This window comes from Pongo pygmaeus, chromosome 4 (genome assembly GCF_028885625.2).
Source record: "Pongo pygmaeus isolate AG05252 chromosome 4, NHGRI_mPonPyg2-v2.0_pri, whole genome shotgun sequence".
NCBI lineage: Eukaryota > Metazoa > Chordata > Mammalia > Primates > Hominidae > Pongo > Pongo pygmaeus.
The window spans coordinates 136102917-136129072 of record NC_072377.2 but is presented as its reverse complement, the minus strand read 5'-3'; the positions used below and the strand labels follow the sequence as shown (position 1 = coordinate 136129072).

At 39.3% G+C, this 26156-nt stretch overlaps 1 protein-coding gene across 6 annotated transcripts in view; it reads left to right on the top strand.

The window, feature by feature from the left end:
• RAPGEF6 (Rap guanine nucleotide exchange factor 6) overlaps positions 1–26156 on the top strand; it is a 210830-nt gene that overhangs the window by 21064 nt on the left and 163610 nt on the right. For 5 of the 6 annotated variants that reach the window (XM_054488153.2, XM_054488152.2, XM_054488155.2 and 2 more), the window contains exons 2-4: positions 8290–8360; positions 9613–9669; positions 20506–20589. In XM_054488153.2, the coding sequence (XP_054344128.1) occupies positions 8290–8360; positions 9613–9669; positions 20506–20589 (212 nt within the window). Of the gene's footprint in view, positions 1–8289; positions 8361–9609; positions 9670–20505; positions 20590–26156 lie in introns of those variants that run through there. The other variant, XM_054488154.1, reaches the window with a different exon arrangement.

Genomic DNA, 26156 nt, shown 5'->3' with positions numbered 1-26156 from the left:
TACAAACAAATATTTGAAGCTCTTTGAGGAGGGGCTTTTCAGATTTAAAGTGATAAACCTTATTAGTCTCTCTTTAGGCAGAGAACTGAAGATACATGTATATCTCAAACTTGTGAGTGAAATTCTCTTTCAGACTTTAACAATGAAAAGTTAATTTCTAATTCTTTCTCATATATTCATGGCATCGTTAATGATGTGCCAGAGATGTCCTGTAACTTGAAAAAGGAGAAAATTATATGATATAAATTTAGTTGAGAGTCTTAGAAAATTCTGGTTCCCTTTAACACTAGCCTACCCACATAGAGTAAGTCAAGTTATGGGAGTTCTGTTTGCCATAACCTAACCTTTGTGTATTACAATTTTCAGAACTTGTTTGCCACCAGAAGAAGTTGTCTTGTCAAAAATTACAAGCACATTTCCATGGGATAGACATTTTGTGAGTGCCTGCCTGCCTACACCTAACTCAGTGGTTGGGGCCCAGGCAGCTGTGTTTGTAGTACAGACATCCCTTGACTTACAATGGGGTTATATCATAATACGACCATGGTAAGTTGAAAATCTTGTAAGTCAGAAATGCATTTAATATACCTTACCTACCAAAAATCATAGTTTAGCCTACCTTAAACATGCTCAGAACACTTACATTAGCCTACAGTTGGGCAAAATCATCTAACACAAAGCCTATTTTATAATAAAGTGTTGTGTATCTGGTATGATTTTGAATACTGTACAGAAAACTGTGAAAAACAGAATGATTGAATGGATATTCAAATTATGGTTTCCCAGGCTGTTGTCACCAAAAAAAATAAAATAAAATAAATCGGCTGAGCATGATGGCACACGCCTGTAGTCCCAGCTACTTGGAAGGCCAACGTGGGAGGATTGCTTGAGTCCTGGAGATCGAGGCATCAGTGAGCTATGATTGCCGTCACTGCACTCAGCCTGGGTGACAGAGTGAGACCCCATCTCTAATAGCAAAACAAAACAGAAACATAATTCAGTGTCCACTGAATGCATATCGCTTTTGCATCATTGTAAAGTCAGGAAATCTTGTCGAACCATTGTAAGATGGGGATTGTCTTTATATGGCCACACTTACTCCGGCTGTTGTTACATAATAAGGCATGAAAAAATGGGGGAAAGTGTATAATTTGGGAAGAAAGAAATAATACTGTATTCATAGGCAGGGCCATTGTATATGCAGAGAATCAAAAAGAATCTACAAACTCTGAAAGTTAAGTGAATTTATTAACAAGATGGTTGGACTCAAGTTTATTATATAGAATCAATTGATTTATGTAAACCAGCAATAAACCAAAAAGCCTCTAGTTTAAAAAATGACTCTTTTTGAGACAAGAATCTCACTCTGTCACTCAGGTTGGAGTGCAGTGGCATGATCCCAGCTCACTGCAACCTCTACCTCCCAGGTTCAAGTGATTTTCATGCCTGAGCCTCCTGAGTAGCTGGGATTGTAGGCATGCACCACCACACATAGCTAATTTTTGTATTTTTAGTAGAGATGGGGTTTCACCATATTAGCCAGGCTGGTCTCGAACTCCTCACCTCAGGTGATATCCACTCACTTTGGCCTCCCAAAGTATTGGGATTACAGGTGTGAGCCACCACACCCAGCCAAACATGACATTATTTAAAAATACTAGAAAATTGTAAATATTTAAGAATAAATCCAACAAAAAGTATAGAAAATTTATTTACTGAATACTACAAAGTGTTTGTGTTAGTCTGGGTTCTGTTAGAAGCAGTTGTCACAACAATATTAGACACACAAAGAATTTATTAGGGAAAATGCCTATGAGCAAAAATGGAGAGAGTTGGTAGAGCATTCACACCAGAATGCTCATGTGACATTTGTGAAGGAGAGACGAAAGGAAGGCTGAGTGGAAGAACCTTAGACTGCACTGTAACAGTGGTTTAGTAAGGTGGGAGGAGAATCCTTGAACCCATCAGAGTATTCCTGAGTCTCCCAGAACAGGCATTCCTTAGTATTCTCACCAGGCTCAGTTATTGACTGGGAGTATTGCATGGGAAGCTGGGCCCCAGTTCAAACATGTTGATAAATTACAGAGCCCTGTAATAGGGATTTTGTTCAAATACACTCCCTGTAGTTTGGAATCTGAGAGGCATATTTTCAAGGCCACCTGAGCTTACACTTCACACCACACAAATCTGCTTCTTCACATAGGTTTGAAGTTCAGGGAACAACTCCTCCATGGCTCTCAATGAGCTGCTTTTCCTGAGAAGAAACTTAGACAAGAGATGGTGGTGGGAAGAATTATAGCCCCTGTATGGTTGATCTCAGGGTTGCAACTGGTACTTATCCTCTCTCCTCCACTATGCATTTTGTTTCCTCCTCACATAATGACCTCTGCAGGTCTCAGTGGCTTATATGTTGGTATGACTCAAGCTTTCTTTCCTGAAATGTCTGAACCCTTGGTAATCATTCTTCTCAGGCTAATGCTGGGATATGTCATTTACAGTTACAGTGAGGTAAAGGAATAACCAAGCGAATCATGTGGATTCCACACATTCCTCTCTGTTCACATTACATAAAAGCAGCCCTACATCCACCTACTGCTCAGGATCAGTTATCCCTGCCAAAATGGCAACTCCTCTTACCTGCTGATTCTTGGGCCCTGGTGTTTAAAGTGCCCTGGTGGCAGCTGTAAACTTGTTCACTGAGACTCTTGCACTGTTGCCTGGCAAGAGTATATGCCTTTGGAACCAGGACCTGCAAACATGCAGAGTCCATAGCTGTAGGAATGGGAAGTACAAAATCCCTTTGTGGCTCGTTGGGAATAATGATAAATGGGTGACTGTTGCTTCTACTCATTTGTTCCTGGGCCCATCTATTCTTCCTGCTGTATACACTGCTCCATATAGAGGTCTGTGGTTTGATGTATCTTCATATGAAAAGGTGTCATTCCATTATTTCACATTATTGCCTTTAAGCTAAAAGTTCAGCTATGCGTTTATAAGGTTATTACAGCGTTCTGTGAGGCCAGTTGCTTCTGGATTGTGTGGTATGTGATATGACTAGTGGTCCCAAGGTTGTGAGCATACTCCTGTGTTTGCTTTGAATTGTCCACTGGTTGGACTCTGGTGTGTGGGATTCTAGTCCTGTGGTTCAGGCATTCTGGAAGCCCCTGGATTATGATCCTGGGTGAACCTCTGAGGTAAGTAAGATAAACCCAAACCCAGAATATAGATATCTATCACTGTGAAATGAACTACTGGCCGTTCTGGGATGAGAGACACCATATATAGTCTACTTGTTATCAAATGACTGGTTGCTCTTCTTGAATAATAGAATTATATCAGGAACTCATATGGTTGGTCTCTGTTGCTGACAGGTTGGACATTCAGAAGTAGCAGTAGCTAGACAGACCTTGATAAGTGGAAGTTTATATTGTTGGAGACATGTGTAGCCTCTATCTAGTGTCATTGTGGTCAGTCTACTCATGTATTAATTGTGCCAGTTCTGGGATATCCTTTTTTATCTTCATGGTTGTTTAGTGCCTCTTCCATGTTTAATGCTTTTTGGTGGGCATTAGTGTGGAATACAGAAAACTTTATACACTTTGTGCCCATTCCCATGTCTCCATCCTGTGTCTTTACCCTATCCCTCCTTGTCCCTGATCTTTTTGTCTTTTTCCTTCTAGATCCCTGACCAGACATCCATGCACTGGAATTTACACATATTTTCACCTTGGGCCACTGTCTTAGTCTGTTTTGTGTTGCTATAACAATACTTGAGGCTGGGTCATTTATAAAGAAAGAGCTTTATTTGGCTCACAATTCTGGTGGCTGGAAGGTTCTATATTGGCCACCTGCATCCAATGAGGGCCTCAGACTGCTTCTACTCATGGCAAAAAGTGAAAGGGGAGCAAGTGTGTGCAAGAAGATCACATGGCAGGCTGGGCGCAGTGGCTCACGCCTGTAATCTCAGCACTTTGGGAGGCCAAGGCAGAATTGCTTGAGCCCAGGAGTTGGAAACCAGCCTGGGCAGCAAAGCAAGACCTTGTCTCTACAGAAAATAAAATAAATAAATAAATAAAACTAAATGGGCATGGTGTCGTGTGCATGTGCGTGTAGTCCCAGCTAGTCAGGAGTCTGGGGTGAGGCGATTGTTTGAGCCCTGGAGGTCTGGGCTGCAGTGAGCCATGTTCATGCTGCAAAAAAAAAAAAAAAGAGATCACATGGTAAGGGAGGAAGCAAGAGAGAGAAACCAAGGAAGCCAGACTCTTTTTAACAACCCTCTCTCGGGGGAACCAATTGATTTCTGTGAGAGTGAGAACTCACTTGCCCCCTCAGACAGGCATTGATCTATTCACGAGGGATCCACCCGCATGACCCAAACAGCTCTTGCTAGGTCCTACCTGCTAACACTGCTACACTGGGGATCAAATTTCAGCATGAGTTTTGGCAGGGACACACCACATCCAAACCATAGCAGCTGCTATCCTTTGGCATGACCCATATCTACTGCTCACAACTCTACCCATTGAGGAGATTTTTCCTTTTCTCTTTCTTTTAAGGCCATTCCTGAATGTGACTTCAATATAGCCTGTCAAAAAAAGAGTTAATAGAACAGATCTGAGACTGCTGTCCTTAGGAAGAACTATTTGTAAAGTTGTCTTTTTTGGCGGCTGGCATCTGGGAACTTGGATTTCAGGAATGTTCCCAGCATTTCATAACTGATAAGAATTAAAATATAGACATTCTTATCCAGGGTTAACAGACTTTTTCTATAAAGGGCCAAATAGTAAATATTTTAGGTTTTGTGGCCCAGATGATTTTTCTTAAAACTACTTAACTCTGCTTTTATAGCATGAAAAGAGCCATAGCCAATAGGTAAATGAATGGGCATGGCTATGTTTAGCAATATCTCTTCTACCTACATGATGCTAGTAGCACCACTCCCTCAAAATTGTGACAGCCTAAAATAACTCCAGACATTGCTAAATATCACCAAGAGGGGAAGAATCTACTTCCCCTCTACAGGACTACTACAACGATTTTTTCAGGTGGATCTTTACTTCACTTTAGATATTTCCAGATGTCCTATCTTATGAAAAACGTTTTATGTATTTGTCTTTTTTGTTGTTGTTTTAAATTGTTTTAGGTGAAGGGTAAGTCTAGTTTCTTTTATTTTATCTTGACCTAAAGCCAAAGTCACTTTGACATTGCAGGAGATGTCCTGACATGCCCCTAACCACTGTATCCCGAAAAACTTCACTGAAATGGCAGATCTTTTGAGTCTTCATAGTGTTTATCTCCCATCTTCTGGAGCCACATGTGTGTTACCAAGGACTCTAGGGTACCACTCACCTCTAGCCCATTCTTTTGTTCATTCTGTCCAATCAGCATGATGTAATATATGTAAATAGATCAGGAGGTTTAGATGTCTGTCCCCCACCCAACCCCCACTGACTGTGTTATGACAGAGAGCGGGAGAGTTAAGAGTCCTAAGATAAAACTGTAAGTCAATATTGCCCTGCATGAATGCAGATTTTTTTCTGATCTTCTAATTGGAATGGAAAGTAAAGTAATGGAAAGTAACACCACGTCAGTATTTGAGGCTTAATCAGCTTCAGCAGCATTATTATGGCTGAGACTGCAGGCTGTGATTAGGGCTAGAATTTGGTTCATTCTGTGATAGTCTGCACAGTCATTTTTCAGGATCTGTCTGCTTTCTCCATGAATTAAATAGAATACAATAGAAATTATTACCTCTGCGTACTTCTGAGTCTTTACTGGTGGCACTAGTCTTTGTTCTGTGCCCCTCTGGAAGAAACAGTCTTTTATTTACTATCTTGTTCTGGGGAATGGGGCAGAGGTTTCCACTTGACTTTTTCCTTTGTGACGGCTTTTACCACACAGGTCATGGACCCATTATTTAGGGTATTCTAACTGCCAAGTATATAAATTCTAATTATAAACTGAGGGAGTGGGGAATGACCGTTATTAGGTGGATCTGCAGACTCAGTGGACCCACTATGAGCCACACTTTTGCCATGACTATTTATTACCTGCATTCAGTAGGTTCTGGCTGGGTGGTTGGTTCTTCTACCCCATAGAGCCTCAATTGGGATCATTCTTTTAGTTCCATTCAGTTGGTAGCTCTAAGCTGCTCTAGGAAGGCATAACTTACATATGTAGTACCTTGGTGTTATTCCATGTGGCCTTTCTCTCTCCCTAAGGCTAGCTGGGGCTTCTTCACAACATTAGTGGTCTCAGGGTACTTGAACCTTTTATACAACCTCACTTCTATCATACTCTTTTGGTCAGATCAAGTCACAGAGCCAACCCACATCTTTGGGAGGGCACATAGATTCCAGTTTTTGATGGCTAACTGGCAGGACTGCATTGCAAAAGAGCATATGGGATAAGAAATACCTCTGTGGCCATCTTTGGAAATACAGTTTACCATGTCAGTGCTTCATCTGCTATCTTCTAAAATTTGGTAGACCTTTCTTTTAACCTATTCAAATCTTTATTTTTATATACTTAAACATCCTTTTCACTGTTATTTTAGTAAGGATTTAGCAGAAATAAGTGTGGTTGTTCAGTTCACTGTGGTTAATTGGCAGTTGTTGTCTTTGGAATTAGAGATTATTGCCGTGTTTTTTTTTTTGAGATGGCAGTCTCAATCGCCTAGACTGGAGTGCAGTGGTGCAATCTCGGCTCACTGCAACTTCTTCTTCCCAGGCTCAAGCCATCCCCCACACCTCAGCTTTCTAAGTAGCTGGGACTGCAGACGTGTACCACAAGGCTGGCTAATTTTTTTGAATTATTTTTTGTAGAGGCAAGTTTCACCATGTTGCCCAGGCTGGTCTCTAACTCCTGGGCTCAAGCGATCCACCCACCTCGGCCTCATAAAGTGCTGGGATTACAGGCGTGAGCCACTGTGCTCAGCTTGATGCTTTTCTTTTCTTTTCTTTTTCTTTTTTTTTCAGACGGAGTCTCGCTCTGTCACTCAGGCTAGAGTGCAGTGGCGCAATCTCAGCTCACTGCAAGCTCCGCCTCTCAGGTTCACGCCATTCTCCTGCCTCAGCCTCCTGAGTAGCTGGGACTACAGGTGCCTGCCACCATGCCCGGCTAATTTTTTGTATTTTTAGTAGAGACAGAGTTTCACTGTGTTAGCCAGGATGGTCTTGATCTCCTGACCTCATGATCCGCCTGCCTCGACCTCCCAAAGTGCTGGGATTACAGGCGTGAGCCACTGTGACCGGCCTAGCTTGCTGCTTTTCTTAATGGCTCTATGTTGTCTTATTAACCTACTAGAAAACAAGTTGTCTTTAGTTTCTCCCCCACTACCCTCACTATTATCTGATAATTTTCTTGGCTAGTTGCATATCAGAGTGGGAAGGCAGTGTTTGGAAGTAGTTTTCCCTGGTATAAAGGCATTATTCCTCATAGGAAATAGGAAGTATGCTTTTTATAGCAAATTTAAGCTTGTCTGCTTTTTATTTTTTATTTAGTTATTTATTTTTTATTGAAGTTTTAGGGTACATGTACATAACGTGCAGGTTAGTTATGTATGTATACATGTGCCATGTTGGTGTGCTGCACCCATCAACTCGTAGCTTGTCTGCTTTTAATCTTAAATGACATCAGTGGTACAATACCATTTGCTGTCAGGGATCTATAGACTCTTTCCACTTTCTTCTGCTATGCCACTGCTCTTAGTTGAGGTTATACTATGTCATCCTGAGGTTTTTATTGTTGTTGTTGTTTTAATGCCTAGTTATCTGGGTGAGGAATAGAGAAAGATGTTCTACCTCTTTCACAGAGTGAACAATAGGATTGTACCATTGGAAATATTTTTTATTTAGTGGTAGATTATGTCATTTTGCGTCTCTTTAGAAGGAAATTCTTTAGAAAGTCATATTTTAAGAGGAATATTGATAAACTGGGTCATCTCTAGAGATGTCAGCCAGGATATTGGATATCAAATATTTGGAGGCCACTAAAGAAGAAAAGTTTACATCTGCTTAGAAGTGAAATAATGAATTAATATACTTTCATATAAAGTATATTTTTGAATGAATAGAGGCCATTAGTCACGTTGAAGAGGAGTTCCTTTGAGAGCTGAGGGATCTCTTCTCTGCCTTTTCAAATCTTTTATGATTCAGAGGTTTTATGATTTTTCCATAGTTAACTGCTTTGCCGTAAGTGGTTGTTTGCTTAAAATCAGAATTGTGGGGTGCCTTATATTTTAAACAGCATGTTTGAAAAATAATCTAATTTTTTTCTTCTGTTCCACAGGACTTAAATACTATTTATTCTTATCTTCATGGAATGGAAATATTATCAAATCTCAGGGAACATCAGCTTAGGTAAGTGTGGTTCTGTATTTAAGAGCACACGCTGAATAGCCATTTATTCATTTATTCACCAAATATTTGTTAAGCACCTTTATATTCCTTATTGTTTTAAGCCCTTGGTATATGCATTATAGATTAGATCCCTGGTTTCCTAGAGTTTATATTTTGGTAGGGGTGATTTTGGAGTTGGGGAAAAACGCTGACAGTAAAAACTGAATTTGTTTTTCTTATTCAGTTTTTCTTAGCCATGGGACCTTAAGTCAGAACTAACATTTAACTGTGGTTTTGTCTTCAATAAAATAGGGGTAATGATAGTATCTTTGTTGAAGTATTTCAAGGATTAAATGAAAATAAGTACCTAAAGCAAAACACAGTGCTGAGGTTGTGCTAGCTAGTAAAGACAAAACTCCTGTTATCTTTTTGTAGTTTGTGTTGGTATTTATTATGCCAAATGCTTCAGCTGGGTATGGTATGTTGTATTATAGTGTTGTATTAAAGTGAAAGGAGCAGGAATCTTGATTTGGCCTAAGCTGCTGTGGACAAAACCCATAAACTTTCTGAACTTCGTTTTTTTCTTCTGAAAAATGGGCTGGCTGTCTGTCCTGGTTATCATATATCATTATGATTATATTTATAAAAACACTTTCGTGTGCTATAAAACACTTAACTATATAATATTTTAATTAAACATGTGTTCCCACCACGAACAGCTTATCCAGTGACTTTTCCTGGGTTTTCATCAAGTTTCTGGTTATTGACCAGATTGATAAAATGTAATTATTAGGGATTTATTATTTATTATATATTTTCTGTATAACATAATTCAGCTGTTAGTGTATGCCAAATAATTATATCAGGAAGAAAGAAAACTGAAAAATTAGCATTTTGTAATACTGAAAATATTTTTTATTGCAAACTGATTTATATATTCAGCAATTTTTTTGTATGTACATGCCTCTGCCAGTAACTGTTCTTCACACTGAGGATTCAGTAGTGAATCAGACAAATGTATATTTTTTTGTAATGAAAACATTATTTGGTGTGAATTGACAGATTTTATAATGTACATAAAGAGTATTAAGGTTGATACCACTGAATATTATCTATATTATTGCATTATGTATATATATAAAATATACATATATTTCTAAACTCTTTGTAGTTTAGTGACAACATACTGGTAGATTTGGTCATTTTCTGTTGTGATTATAACAATTTTAAAAACAAAATGTAAGATAAAATCTTCAATTTTTTTTTTTAATAGATTAATGTCTGCAAGAGCACGCTATGAGAGATACAGTGGCAATCAGGTTCTCTTTTGGTAAGTATTTCCATAATTCACTTAAACTAATGACTTTTATGTTTAAATTTTAACTCTTAGCATTGAAATTCATTTGATTCTGGGACAATTTATGTAGAGCACATTGAAAAATATTCGTAGACCGTGAAGTATATAACATACATATAATCCACCAAAAGTGTACAAAGCAATGAATTTTAATAAATATATACTAAATGTGTAATGACTACTCAGATGAAAATAGAGATAACAGTTTTCCAGAAGGCTCTGATCAATTTTGAAAGGTAATCACAATTCTGACTTGTATCACTGTAGGTTAGTTTTGCCACTTATGGAACTTGGTATAGAGAGAATCTTTTGGTGAGGCTTTTTTACTTAATAAATATCCAAATTTTTCTGTTTTTGCATGTGTTCTTTTTCACTGCTGTACAATATATAATTGTGTGCAAATAATGATTTGTTTGTCCCTTCCACTGTTAATAGTTGGGTTATTTCTAGTTTTCTTTTTGTTTGTTTGTTTTTTTTTTAGATGGAGTTTCACACTTGTCGCCCAGGCTGGAGTGCAGTGGCATAATCTCGGCTCACTGCAACTTCTGCCTCCCAGGTTCAAGTGATTCTGCTGCCTCAACCTCCCAAGTAGCTGGGTTTACAGGCATTAGCCGCCATGCTTGGCTACTTTTTGTATCTTTAGTAGAGATGAGGTTTTACCATGTTGGTCAGGCTGGTCTCAAACTTCTGACCTCAGATGATCCACCTGCCTCGGCGTCCCAAAGCGCTGGAATTACAGGTGTGAGCCACCATGCCTGGCCAATTTCTGATTTTTAGTATTATAAATAATACAGTTTCTATTAACATTCTGTTATTTTTGTGCCCTTATTGCTTACTCCTGTTGAGGATATTCCTAGGAATAAAATTATGGTCATGTGCTACATAACGTTGTTTCAGTCAGTGATGGACTATTGTGTCACAGTTGCCTGCAGTATTCAGTAGAGTAACATGCCGTGCAAGTATGTAAACTAGGAGCAATAGGCTATACCATATAGCCTAGATGTATAGTAGGCTATACCATCTTCTAGGTTTGTGTTAAGTATACTCTATCATGTTAGCATGATGAAATCATCTAATGATGCATTTTTCGGAAAGTATCACCATCATTAAGCAAGGCATGACTGTAGTGGAAATGTGCATGTTCAAATTCAGGAGATTGTGACAGTTTTTTAAAATTAGTTGTACCAATTTTTTTTTTTTTTTTTGAGACGGAGTCTCGCTCTGTTGCCCAGGCTGGAGTACATTGGCACAATCTCAGCTCACTGCAAGCTCCGCCTCCTGGGTTCATGACATTCTCCTGCCTCAGCCTCCCGAGTAGCTGGGACTACAGGCGCCCACCACCACACCCAGCTAATTTTTTTTGTATTTTTAGTAGAGACGGGGTTTCACTGTGTTAGCCAGGATGGTCTCGATCTCCTGACCTCATGATCTGCCTGCCTCAGCCTCCCAAGGTGCTGTGATTACAGGCGTGAGCCACCGCGTCTGGCCAATTGTGCCAATTTTAATAACCATTAGCTGTGTACAGTTAAGTTCCAGTTGCTCTACATGTTTGACAACCCTTAATATTTGTGTTTTGTTTGCTTTTATTTTGAATTTTTGCTACTCTGCTGCTGATTACATTATGTTAGTTCATTGTGATTTTATTTTACATTTCCCTGTTACTAATGATGATGAATGACATTTATGTTTCTATCAGGTATTTGGATAGCTTCTTTTATTAATTGGGTTGTCTGTATCATTTCTATTGATTTGTAAAAGTTCTTTTTGAATTCTGAATGGAAGTCCTTTGTTGGGTATGTCTATTGTCTATTTCCACTCTGCCACTTTTCCTTTTTTCTGTTTTTTTTTTTTTTTTTTTTGAGACGGAGTCTCGCTCTTGTCGCTGAGGCTGGAGTGCAATGGCGTGACCTCAGCTCACTGCAACCTCTGCCTCTCGGGTTCAAGGGATTCTCCTGCTTCAGCCTCCTGAGTAGCTGGGATTACAGGTGCCCGCCACCATGCCCAGCTAATTTTTTGTATTTTTAGTAGAGATGGGGTTTCACCATGTTGGTCAGGCTGGTCTTGAACGAGGGACCTTAGGTGATCCACCCTGCTCGGCCTCCCAAAGTGCTGGGATTACAGGTGTGAGCCACCGCTCCCAGCCACCTTTTTTTTTTTTTTTTGAAATGAGGTTTTCTTGCGTTGCCCAGGCCAGTCTTGAACTCCTAGGCTCAAGAGATCCTCCTGCTTCAGACTGCCGAGGATTATAGGCATACGCCACTACACCCAGCTCTTTTTGCTCTATTATTGGCATCTTTTGAGAAAGAGTAATTCCTTTCTCAACTTGTCCCCTTGTGATTAGGGCCTTTTGTGTCCTGTTTTAAAAAAAATCAAATCTTTCCTTTCTTCATGATTGCGAAGATTTTCTTCGTTTCTCCTCTAAAAGTTTGGTGTTTTGTTTCTCAAATATAGATCTACAATTCATCTTGGAATTGAGTTTTACTTTTGATATGAGGTAGAATTCAAGATTCATTTTTCTTAATTTTAAAAATATTTATTAGTCATTTTAAATTTAATGAGAAACCCATCATGTTTCTTTTTTTCCTTCCTTCCTTCCCTCCCTCCCTCCCTCCCTCCCTCCCTCCTCCTCCCCTCCCCTCCCCTCCCCTCCCCTCCCCTCCCCTCTCCTCTCCTCTCCTCCCCTCTCCTCTCCTCTCCTCCCCTGTCCTCTCCTCCCCTCTCCTCTCTTTTCCCTCCCTCCCTCCCTCCCTTCCTTTCTTCCTTCTTTCTCATTAGTTCTTTTCATCTCACCGTGTCACCCAGGTTGGAGTGCAGTGGCACGATCTCGGCTTACTACAACCTCCGCCTCCTGGGTTCATACGATTCTCCTGCCTCAGCCTCCAAAGTAGCTGAGACTACAGGCGCGTGCCACCGAGTCTGGCTAATTTTTGTATTTTTAGTAGAGATGGGGTTTCACCACATTGGCCAGGCTGGTCTTGAACTCGTGACCTCAGGTGATCTGCCTGCCTTGGCCTCCCAAAGTGCTGGGATTACAGGCATGAGCCACAGTGCCCAGCCTCATTACATGTTAACACAATTAACATTTATGAGAAAGAACTATTTTCATAAAAGATTTAATTATAGTTTAGCAAATCTAATATCTCTCTGACATTAATCGGATTGTCATATCTGCTGCATTCAGTCTGTTGTGATATATTTTTTGAATGAAAGAAATCTTCATACAGAGAAGTTGTAAAAAAAAAAAAAAAAAACTCAGGGGAGGTTCTTTTCAGATAAGTTGGGTATTCTTCTTTAAAACAGTACCAAAACTTGACAAGTTGCTTACAGATTAATTTCAACATGGGGTCTGAGACTTTATCCATGAACTTTTTACTGTGTTGCATTAGAAACAATTGGTTTATCTTGCACATTGAATAAATCATTTCTCTATGTTTGATTTTTGCAATGCCGTGCGTTGGCTGCTTGGAAAATATTGATGGTCCTGGTGTATGTAGTTTTTCTCATTTTGGCACTTTAAAAAAATAATTTATCAAAAATGGCATTGCTAATATCACCACCAGCCTCTTCTGAAAACTTTAGGGAAGTGTCAAGCTCACAGTAATGGATACAAATTTTCTAAAATGTAAATTGTTGATTGAAGGCATGGATTTTATTATTGGCAAGATTCATTAGGTATCCCTATGGACATCCAGTTGATCCAGCACCATTTATTGAAAAACTATCTTTTTCCCTCTTGCAGTGTCCACTTTGTGTTAAATTAAGTGACCACGTGTGTGTGCATGTGTGTGTGTGTATCTCTGGTCTCTTTATTTTGCTCAGTTGTTTATTGCTCATTTGTTTATTGTTTATTTTGCTCATGCCTATGTTCATGCAAGTACTGCCCTGTCAAGCCGTGTAGTTTGAGTTTTTTTGTTTGTTTTGTTGTTGTTGTTTGTTTTTGAGACAGAGTCTCACTGTGTCACCCAGGCTGGAGTGCAGTGGCAAAATCTCGGCTCACTGCAACCTCCGCATCCTGGGTTCAAGTGATTCTCATGCCTCAGCCTCCCGAGTAGCTAGGACCACAGGCGTGGACCACCATGCCCGGCTACTTTTTGTATTTTTAGTAGAGACAGGATTTAGTAAAGACGGGGTTTCACCACGTTGGCCAGGCTGGTCTCAAACTCCTGGCATCAAGTGATCTGCCCGTCTCTGCCTCCCAAAATGCTGAAATTACAGGTATGAGCCCCCACGCTTGGCCTAAGCTGTGTGTTTTGATATCTGATAGCATGAGTTTGTATTCAGTAGAGTAACTAAGGCTTGTACTCAGGCTTGTTCTTCAAGATTGTCTTGGCTATCACTGTTGCTTTGCCTTTCTGTGTAAATTCTAGAATCAGCTTGTCAATTTCCACACACAGTTATACACAAGAAAGCCTTTGGGAGGCTGTGGGCTTTGGATTAGGATAGCATTAAATCCATAAATCAATTCAGAGAGAAAGGACATTGTTGTTACAATGAATCTGTTAGTCTGCAAACATGTATATTCTTCCATTTATTTAGTCTTCTTTAATTCTTCACAGCAGTGTTTTAGGAGGGTGTTTTTCCTACATAAACAGTTCTAGCAGTTTTTTCTGTAACACTTTTAAGATGTTTTATCATGTTCTTGCTTCTATTTATGTTGAAGAGTCAGTAATCAGTGTTGTTGTTACTCCTTTGCAGTTAATATGTTTTTTCCTCTGCTTCTGAGATTTTTCTTGCTTTTTGCTTTTCAGTAGTTTTGTCTAATGTTGCTAGGTATGGTTTTCTTTGGATTTATTCTGTTTAGGGTTTATAGATCTTCATGATACCCTGATTTGATGTCTTTCATCGATTTTGGAAAATTTTTATAGAGTATTTTTAAAATTATTGCTTCTGTCCTGTTTTCTCTTTCCTCCTTCCTGCTTTATTTTGTCCCATATTTCCTTTACACTGTTTTCCATCTTCCTGTCCTTTTTTCTGTCTGTGTTTCAGTCTCCCATTTTCTACTGCCTTATTTTCTAATTTGTGAATTTCTGTCTTCTGCTGTTCCTAGTCTAAAATACCCACTCATGTGAATTTTTAAGTTTTAATTGTAGTTTTTCAATTCTAGATTTTCATTTCTGTTTCATAGATACCAGTTCTTTGGTTGAATCCGTCATCTGTTTTCCTTTTTTCTTGAACGTAATAAATATAGCAGGTTTTTTTCCTGTTGGTTTTAGGTTATTTGGTCTCATTTCCAGCAATGTTGATAATTTTTTTAACTTTTTAATCAACACATTATAGTTGTGCATATTTATGGAGTACAAGTTGGTATTCCAATACAGTTATGTGTTATATAATGTACAAATTAGGGTAGTTAGCATATCCATCACCTCATACATTTAATCATTTTTTGGTGGTGAAAACATTCAAAAGCCTCTCTTCTGGCTATTTTGTAATATACAGTACTTTACTGTTAACCATAATAATCCTACTGTGCAATAGAACACCAGAACTTATTTTTCCTATTTTATTGTAACTTTGTACCCACTAACCAACCTCTCCTCATCTTTCTCTCCCACCTCCCCACTCCAGTCTCTGGTAATCACAGTTTCTACTCCACTTCTATGGTACCAACTTTTTATTTTTCAGATTCCACGTATAAGTGATATTCTGCAGTATTTGCCTCTCTATGTCTGTCTTATTTCACTTAACATAATATCCTCCAGTTCCATCCATATTGCTGCAAATGACAGGATTTCATTCTTTTCATGGCTGAATGATATTCTATTGAGTATATATACCCCATTTTCTTTATCTATTCATTAATTGTTGGACACTTGGGTTGAGTCTGTATTTTGGCTATTGTAAAATATGGGAGTGCAGATATTTCTGTAACATACTGATTTCATTTCCTTTGGATATGTATCCAGTAGTAGGATTGCAGGATCACCTAGAAGTTCCATTTTTTATTTTTTTAGTAACCTCCATATTGTTTTCCATAATAACTACTAATTTACATTCCCACCAACAGTGTATAAGTGTTCCCTTCTCCTGAAATCCTTGCCAACCCTTGTTTTCTTTTGTCTTTTTGATAGTAGCCATTCTCACTGGAATGAAGTGGTGTCTTGTTGTGGTTTGAGTTTGCATTTCCCTGATGATTAGTTTATTTGAATATTTTTTCATATACCTATTGGCTATTTTTATGTCTTCTTTTCAGAAATGTCTGTTGAGCTATTTTGCCCATTTTTAATCAGTTTTTTTGGCTATTAAGTTTTTTATATATTCTGGATATTAACTCATTGTCAGAGGTATAGTTTCCAATTCTCTCCTATTTCTGTAGGTTGTCTATTCATTTTGTCAGTTGTTTCCTTTGCTGCGCAAAAACTTTGTAGTTTGATGTAATCAGATTTGTCTGTTTTTGTTTCTGTTGCCTGTGTTTTGAGGTCTTCGCTTTAAAAATCCTTGCCTAGCACAGTGTTGTAAAGCATTTTCCCCTGTTTTCTTCCAGTAGATTTCATGGTTTCAGGTTTCACATTTCAGTCTTTAATCCATTTTGAGTTGATTTTTTGTATATAGTGAGAGGTAGGAGTTTAGTCTCATTCTTCTGCAAGGAGATATACATTTTCTAAGTGTTTTTGGCACTTTTTTTGAAAATCAGTTGTCTGTTTAATTCTGGGATATCCATTCTGCTCTATTGGTCTGTTTTATGTCAGTACCATGCTTTTTTGGTTGCAGTAGCTTTGTAGTATATTTTGAGGTCTATCGATCTGTCCATTGCTGAAAGTAGGGTATTCGCGTTCCTTGCTATTACTGTATTATAGTCTGTCTCTCCCTTTAGATCTAATGATGTTTGCTTTACAAGCTTGGGCACTCCAGTGTTTGGGGTGTGTGTGTTAATATATACTGTAAATATATATATGAGACACATGTATATTATATAATGATTATATAATATATATTATAAATAATGTAATTGTTATATCTTCCTGTTGAATTGATCCCTTTATCATTATATAATCACCTTTTCTGTCTCTTTTTACAGTTTTTGACTTAAAATAAGCATGGCTACTCCTGTTTGCTTTGGGTTTCCATTTGCATGGATGTCTTTTTCTATCCTTTAACTTTTTTTTTTTTTTTATATGACGGAGTCTTGCACTGCTCCCCAGGGTGGAGCACAGTGGTGCAACCTTGGCTCACTGCACCCTCCGCCTCCTGTGTTCAAGCGATTCTTGTGCTTCGGCCTCCCAAGTAGCTGGTATTACAGGCGCGTACCACCACACCCAGCTAATTTTTGTATTTTTTAGTAGAGACAGGGTTTCGCCATGTTGGCTAGGCTGGTCTTGAGCTCCTGACCTCAAGTGATCTGCCTGTCTCAGCCTCCCAAAGTGCTAGGATTACAGGCATAAGCCACTGCACCCAGCCTTTATCCCTTAACTTTCAATCTATGTTTGTCTTTAACAGTGAGGTGAGTCTGTTATAGGCAGCATACATTTGGATTTTATTATCCATTCAGCCATTCTATATCTTTTAATTGGAGGAACTTTCCCAGTTACATTCAAGGCTGTTATTTATAGTAAGGATTTATTCCTGCCTTTGTGTTAATGGTTTTCTGGTTGTTTTATAGATTTTTTTTTCTGTAGCCTTCTTTCTCTCTTGTTCACCTCTGTGGTTTTGTGGCTCACTGTGGTGCTATACTTTGTTTCCTTTCTCTTTCTTCTTTGTGTATCTGCTGTACTTAACTTCTTTATGTTTACTATAGAGCTAGCATAAAGAGTCTTGTTATAATGCACTATTTTAAGCTGATAGCAAATTAACTTTTGTCTCTATATTACTCCATTCTCACGTTGTCATAAAGAACTACCTGAGACTGGGTAATTTGTGAAGAAAAGAGGTTTAATTTATTCACAGTTCCACAGGCTTCACAGGAAGCATGAGTGGGAGGTCTTAGGAAACTTACAATCATAGCAGAAGGTGATGGGGAAACAAGCACTCCTTACCACGGTGGAGCAGGAGACAGAGACAGAATGCGATGGGGGGAAATGCCACACTTAAACCATCAGATCCTGTGGAACTCACTATCATGAGAACAGCATGGGGGAAAATCTGTACCCATGATCCAGTCACCTCCCACCAGATCCCTCCCCTGACACATGAGGATTACAGTTCAACTTGAGATTTGAGTGGGGACATAGAGCCAAACCATATTATTCCACCACTGGCCCCTCCCAAATCTCATGTCCTTCTCACATTTGAAAACCAGTCATGCCTTCCCAGCAGTCCCCCAAAGTCTTAACTCAATCCAGCATTAACTTAAAAGTCCAAGTCCAAAGTCTCATCTGAGACATGGGAAGTCCCTTCCACCTATGAACCTGTAAAATCAAAAACAAGTTAGTTACTTCCAAAATACAATGGAGGTACAGGCATGGGGTAAATGCTGCTGTTCCAAATGGTAGAAATTGGCCAAAATAAAGGGGCTACAGGTCCCATGCTAGTCCAAAACCCAGCAGGGCAGTCATTAAATCTTAAAGCTTCCAAATAATCTCCATTGACTCCATGTCTCATATCCAGGGCACCCTGAGGCAAGTGGTGGGCTCCCAAGGCCTTGAGCAGCTCTGCCCCTGTGGCTTTGCAGGGTACAGCCCCTGTGGCTACTTTCATGGGCTGGTGTTGAGTGCCTGTGGCTTTTCTAGGCTCCTAGTGCAAACTGTGGGTCTACCATTCTGGGGTCTGAAGGACAATGGCCCCCTTTTCGCAGCTCCGCTAGATAGTGCCCCAGTGGGGACTCTGTGTGGGGGCTCCAACCCCACATTTTCCCTCTGCACTGCCCTAGTGGAGGTTCTCCATGAGGGCTCTACCTCTGCAGCAGACTTCTTCCTGGACATCCAGGCATTTCCATACATCCTCTGAAATCTCGGCAGAGATTCCCAAACCTCAACTTTTGACCTCTGCGTACCCGCAGGCCCAACACCATGTGGAAGCCGCCAAGGCTTGAGGCTTGCAGCCTCTGATTCAATGGCCTGAGCTATACCATTGGCCCCTTTTGGCCACACAGTTTTAAACTAGCAAATCTTGTGAGAGCTCACTATCATGAGAACAGCATGCGGTAAATCTGCCCCCGGATGGAGCTGGAGCAGCTGGGATGCAGGGTACCATGTCCTGAGGCTACACAGAGTAGCAGGGTCCTGGGCCCAGTCCATGAATCATTTTTGGTTGGCCTCTGGGCCTGTGATAGGAGGGGCTGCCTTGAAAGACTCTGAAATGCCCTGGAAACATATTCCCCATTGCGTTGGCTATTAACATTTGGCTCCTCTTGTGCACATTTCTGCAGCGGGCTTGAATTTCTCCCCAGAGAATGGGTTTTTCTTTTCTACCACATCATCAGGCTGCAAATTTTCTAAACTTTTATGCTCTGCTTCCCTTTAAAATATAAGTTCCAGTTTCAGATAATCTCTTTGTTCATGCATATGAACGTACACTTTTAGAAACAGCCAGATCACCTCTTGAATGCTTTGCTGCTTAGAAATTTCTTCTCCCAGATACCCTAAATCATGTCTCAAGTTAAAAGTTCCACAGATCTGTAGGGCAGGGGCAACATGCCACCAGTCTCATTGCTAAAGCATAGCAAGAGTGACCTTTACTCCAGTTTCCAGTAAGTTCCTCATCTCCATCTGAGATCACCTCAGCCTGGACTTCATTGTTTATATCACTTATCAGCATTTTGGTCAAAAGCATTCAACAAGTCTCTAGGAAGTTGCAAACTTTTCCACATCTTTTCTGTCTTTTTCTGAGTCCTCCAAACCATTCCAGCCTCTGCCCGTTACCCAGTTCCAAAGTCACTTCTACATTTTCAGATACCTTTGTAGCAGTGCCCCACTATTATTAATAATTTGTATTTGTATTATTGCACATATAATTATAGCAAAACTAGAAAACATAGGCAATGAGAAAAACTTCATCTGAAACTTTGTTGTGAAGAATAAGAATGATTTCTTTGTGGTAAATTCCTTGGGATAACATTGTGGAGCTAAAGGTTATGACATCCTTGTGGCTTGTGCTGTAGATTCCTATTTGATTTGGAAAAAGAGTTTTGGTGATTTTGATTTGCAGTATTAGTAAGCAGTGAATAAATTTTTATCACAGCCTCTGTAAAATGGATACTATGTGTGGATTTGGTTAGTATTTTAGAGTTGTTTTCATTTGCATTTTCTGTTTACTAGTGACTCTGTGTTCTGTGTACCTGTTAAGAATTGTCTGTTTTTATCTTTTGTTCATTTACTACTTGAAATAGTAATGCATTTCTGTGAGTACTGATACCTATTACAGGTATTATCTTTAATCGTATCACATTTGAAAATTATTTTCTGTTCATCTTTTTGTTGTATTCAAGTTTTAACTTGTATGTGCTAATATACTTCGGAATTAAATGTTATTTTCTTCTACAAGTGTGATACAATTCTCTGTTTTCTTTTTTTCTAGGAAACATGTTTCTTAATTGCTTTCTTAGCTTTAAAGCTTTAATTAAACTGAAATTTATTTCAAGGAACAGTATAAACAATGATTGTTTTTTGCTAAAATGTATTTCTAAAATACTTTATTCACTTTAAGTATTGGTGTTTTATAGTATGTATCTTAAGATAGTGATTATACTTTTATTTCATGTAAACGTGGTCTGTATAAAGCCTTAGGCAACAGGCAAAATATTCCAAATTTCCAGGTAGTGTTACTTAATTTTTAATTATTTGTACTATTATCAGAATATATTTCATATTGAATTCATATACATATGAACATGTGTGTTGTTTTGCTCATTTATTTACTTATTTATTTAAACAGTTCAGAAACGATTGCCAGATGTTGGTATATCCTGCTTTCTGGATCTGTGCTTGTGAAAGGCTCCATGGTCTTGCCTCCTTGCAGGTACGTTTACATTTGCTGCTTAGTGCATGTGGCAGGCAAAGTTAATGTTAAACTATTTTGTATAGGATGTATATTTTCTTTCAGTAAGTGATACATCTTTTAAATATCTTTGCTTGTTGGCACCATTGGAAATACTTGGCAGGAATCAGTTAATCTTTTGTTATTTCTGAGGGTATAATCTGTAAGCTTACACCATGACATGATATCTTCTTCCTGTTTGAAAATTAGTTTTATGGGGCTGGGCACAGTGGCTAACACCTGTAATCCCAGCACTTTGGGAGACTGATGCGGGCGGATCACCTGAGGTCAGGAGTTTGAGACTAGTCTGACTAACGTGGAGAAACCCCATCTCTATTAAAATACAAAATTAGCTAGGTATGGTGGCGCATACCTGTAATTCCAGCTACTCAGGAGGCTGAGGCAGGAGACTCGCTTGAACCTGGGAGGTGGAGGTTGCCGTGAGCTGAGACCACGCCATTACACTCCAGCCTGGGCAACAAGAGTGAAACTCCGTCTCCAAAGAAAAAAAAATTAGTTTTATGTACGATTTGATCTGATTTATCTAATGGGTTTTTGATTCATTGCTATTATTGGGTGTAGAGAGGTGATATAATAGTTAAGACATTGGTTTTTGAAGTAAATCAACTAGATTAAAATTCTGATTCCATCACTAGTTATGTGACTTTGGACAAATTTTAGTTTTCTTGGCTGACAAATGGGAATAATAATGGTACCTACTTATGTATTGTCATGAGGTGTTAGGAAACTACTACAAATGCTCTCAACAGAAGTCTATAAGGGTTCACACTCTGGAGCCAGACTTTATGAGTTCATATCTGCTCTACTATTTCTTGGGCAGATTACTTCATTTCTTTGTGCCTTACTTTGCTCATTTTACAAATGAGCATAATAATTGCTCATTTGTAAAATGAGCATAATAATACAGCCTCTTTCATAGCATAGGCTAGTTCTGAGAAATAAATGACTTATTCTACATAAAGCTCTTAGAAGAGTACCTGGCTGTTAGAAGTAATCGTTAATTATTATAACTATTATAATAATTATAATAGTAATTATATATAGTAAAAGAGAAGGGTGGTAGAAAGAAGGTCAGTTGTGGAATTCTGTTAGTAATTATTAAGATTTTAGGGCCTCAACGTATGCTTTAGTGACATAAAAATGTAATTTTTAGTGACTTTTTTCCCATAATGTTGAGAAGAAATTTCTAGGCTTTTAAAGTAAGATTTCCAATTGTAGTTAATTTAGTGGCATAACTATTTAACATAAATATCAGGATATGGGACATCTCAATTTAAATATCATTTTAGAAGTCATGCCTTGACTCCTGAAACTTTACATCATTGGCCTTTGGTTAAACGAAATGTGCTAATTGACCAGTTGAATAACACATGTAGTTGACTGTGTTTATAAATATATAGTAGTTCTTGGTTTTTTTGAGCTTTTTGCCCATTGTTCCTTTTCCCTGTATTTGTGAGACTCACATTAATGAATTTGTATTGTTATTCCCTGAGAACTGAATATGCTGGATTGATATTGCCTATGGTTATATTTTAAGATTATTAGTATTTTTCTGTTGAACACTCCTGCTGTTCTGAATGGTCAAGAATTTGTTATGAGGACTTTTAATAGCCCTTAATCAACTGCAATAATTCACTACTAGTTTGTGATGAAGACAATGAAGTTTATCTTTTTAAGTAAATAATCAGAATGTTTGAGATTTTAGAAAAAGTCATAGTATGCATTAATGTAATCATAAACTTCACAGCAAACATGATTATGGAAGTTTAATCTTTATTCTAAAGAATAATACTGATTAGGGAATTGGTATCTTTTGTGTGAAAGATTTATAATAGGCTATTGTAGGTTCATTTTTAGGATTAGTGAGTTACTATAACAAATAAACTACCTGGAATAATGCTTAGCGTATATTAAGCATCAAATAATTTTTGGCTTCTTCAGTCAGAATACAGAAACCATACCATAATTGGAACAGGTGGAGTTTGATTTTTTTATTATTATGATTTTTTAAATTTGAGACAGGGTCGCTGTTGCCCAGGCTGGAGGGCAGTGGCACGATCTTGGCTCACTGCAACCTGCGCCTTCCGGGTTCAAGCAATTCTCCTGCCTCAGCCTTCCAAATAGCTGGGATTACAGGTGTGTGCCACCATGCCCAGCTAATTTTTGTATTTTTAATAGGGACAGGGTTTCACCATGTTGGCTAGACTGGTCTCAGGCTCCTGACCTCAAGTGATCTGCCCGCCTTGGGCATTACAGTGCTGGGATTACAGGCATGAGCCACTGCACCTGGCCTGAGCAGGTGAAGTTTAATTTTAAAATTAAACTAGTTCAAGGGATTAGCTACTAAGAAGGATAAAGCAGAATACCCTACAGCTGAGGGCGAGTTCCCAAGGACAAAACAGACTTGAAAGGGAGACAGACCCCTTCCTCACGACTAGGGTTGAGACTTTGTTGAAGAATGTTAGTTGCAGCCCAATAAATAGCAGAGACATTCACTGGGTTGCTCTGGGACACAGCTGGTCCACAGTCATCTGGTCAAGTCTGGCAGGAAGGGGAAGGGAACTGCTGACCAGGAGTGGCACATAGGAGACCCCCCTTACCAGGATGCAGATGGCCCCTAAAGCTGGGGTCAGGAAACAGAAGCCCTCCAATTGCAGAGGAAAGACTTTCTTACTGCAGTGTTCCTCTAGCACCCTCTGCTGACAAAGCTGTAACATTTTCAGCTAGCAAAGGAGAACATTTGCACAATTCACATCCTTATCACAAAGTAGGACAATAAAGGGTAGATTTGAAGCTGAGAGCCAGTATGTTTGTAGAGGCAGTAAATAACTGTCACAGTCCATTCCCCTTGCTGCTTGGCTTCCTTATGAATGCTTCTAAACACACTTGAAATTCCATTCAACAATCTGTGTCTACGTAACAAGACAAAACTATCCTTTATACAAATGAAGTTCTTACCCTCTCCCCCAAATAAGGAGACACACAACAACAATCATTGCTAGCTGTATTTGTATGTAATCTGTCATAGTGCCTCTGAATATTCTGTTAACTAAAGACTACCTTATAAAGTTTACCTTCAGTATCTTATACCGTATGTATAGTAAGCAAAGAGAAAATGTAAAAAGCTACTTACTACAGTCTTTGTTTCTATAATGGGACACAAGGCTATAGTTGATATCTTTGTCTTTCACTACCCATTCAGTATTTCTTGCCTTAACTAAAACTTCAGCTGTTCTGTGTCCTTTATTTTGTGGTTGGAACAAAACTTTAATTTTGATGTGTCTTCAACTGTCCTGCCTTTTTCTTGGTTGCTGTAGTTTTTCATTAACCTTTTTTTTTTTTAAGACAGAGTCTTACTCTGTCACCTAGGCTGGAATGCAGTGATGTGATCCCAGCACACTGCAATCTCTGCCTCCCGGGTTCTGGCGATTCTCCTGCCTCAGTCTCCCAAGTAGCTGGGATTACAGGCATGCACCACCATGCCCGGCTAATTTTTGTACTTTTTGTGGAGACAGGGTACCATGTTGGCCAGGCTGGTCTCATAAACTCCTGACCTCAAGTGATCTGCCTGCCTTGGCCTCCCAGAGTGCTAGGATTACAGGTGTGAGCCACCTCACCTGGCTCTTTTCCATTAATCTTTATTGTTTTTGTTGTTGTTGTTGTTATTGTTGTTGTTTTTTAAGATGGAGTCTCACTCTGTTGCCCAGGCTGGAGTGCGGTGGCTCAGTCTCGGCTCACCTCAACCTCTGCCTCCCAGGTTCAAGTGATCCCTCTGCTTCAGCATCCCAAGTAGCTAGGACTGTAGGTGTGCGCCACCACATCCGGCTAATTTTTGTATTTTTAGTAGAGATGGGGTTTCACCATGTTGGCCAGGCTGGTCTCGACCTCCTGACCTCAAGTGATCCACCCGCGTTGGCCTCCCAAAGTGCTGGGATTACAGTGTGAGCCACCGCACCTGGCCCCATTAATCTTTAATAGTGGGCATGGCAATACTAACAGGAGCATAAGAGAATGGCGTGAGTTCCAGATGTAGTCTTTCTTGCCTACATTTTGTGCAGTAACCCATTTTTCCTCTGCTAATTGGAATCAGTCATGTGGGCCAGTGGACTAACCTCTTTTGCTGCCTGTTTGTTTAATGACTAGGTAGAAGTCTCTAGTTCAGTGGAACCATTGTTGTGTTTACTGGTAGAAGCAATACTCTTTTGTACACTAAGCCTCCAAACCAGCAGAGCTTAGAGTTGTTGGGAGGGGAAGCAAAAATTGTGTGAATGAGTTTATGAAAGGAAAATAAATCTCAGGTCCCCCAAATCACTAAGTCAAAGAGAAAAGTCAAGCTGGGAACAGCATCAAGCAAAACTGCTTCCATTTTATTCCTAAATAAGATAGCTACAAAAATTAAAAAAAAAAAAAAAAGCTACATTGTTCTCTCATAATTTGTCCATAAGGAGATTCCTTGTGGACCTAAGATCTTTACTCTAAACAGACTGAGGGAGCAAACCCAGCAAGACCTGTCCAGATTTTTCTTGGCCTATGTAGCATTCCTTCCTTCCAGGTATGGGGCAGGACCCCTCTGGAATGAGGGTTTTCAAGGGAGAAAGGAGAGTAACATTTCTAGGTTTTATGGCTTGCTTTGGGGAAGAGGAGTTCTACTTTCTATGACTCACCCTGGGAAAGAGGTTTCTGTTACTCACTTTAAGGGAAAAAGAGGGGCAAGAGAAGGTCAGAGACTTTGCCTTTGAGTCGTTTCAGTATCCTTTAAAGAACTCACCATGCCAAAGCACCATATTTTGGAGCATTGTTTTCTGAGTTCCAACAACTCCCTAGTTTTAGCTCTTTTACTGTGAAATATAATATGGGGGAAAGTGCAGATAACATAAATCTACATGTTAGTGAGTTACTATACATTGAATGTTTGTCTAATCACTACCCATATCAAGAAATTGAACATTGTCATTACCTAGAAGCAGCTTCCATGCCTTTTCTTAAATCTGCTCTCTTACTTTTCCTCAACACCAGTTTCCTGAATTTTAATCAGTCTTGTATGTCTGAAGAGTTTTGGCCTGTGGATATGTACACCTTAGTTGAGGGGTATTATAAGTAATACAGCTGTGAACACTTTTGCATATTAGATGCACATGTAGATACATTTCTGTTGTATATACTTAACAAGGAATTGTTGGCTCACAGTGTTTTAGGACTTCCTTTTAGTTCAGCTAAGAGCAGGGTCTTGTTACCCAGCCATGAAATACTAGGCTCACAGGCACTTTGAAGGATGAGAATAATGGAATTTATTGGGCAAAAAGGAAAAAGGGGAAACAAGAATTCTCTGCAAAACCAGTTTCTGCTAGTATGCTTCCCGCCTGGCAGATTGAATCCCAGGTACCATGCAGGAAGAGGAGGGGCCAGGCTCTTCCTCACAGCAAAGGGCACAGACTTCTGTGGCTCCACCCCTGTGTGTGCTTCTCCCAGTGCGCAGGCCAGTTAGAATATTTCTGGGAACCCCTTATACTTGACTGTCTCAACAGGGT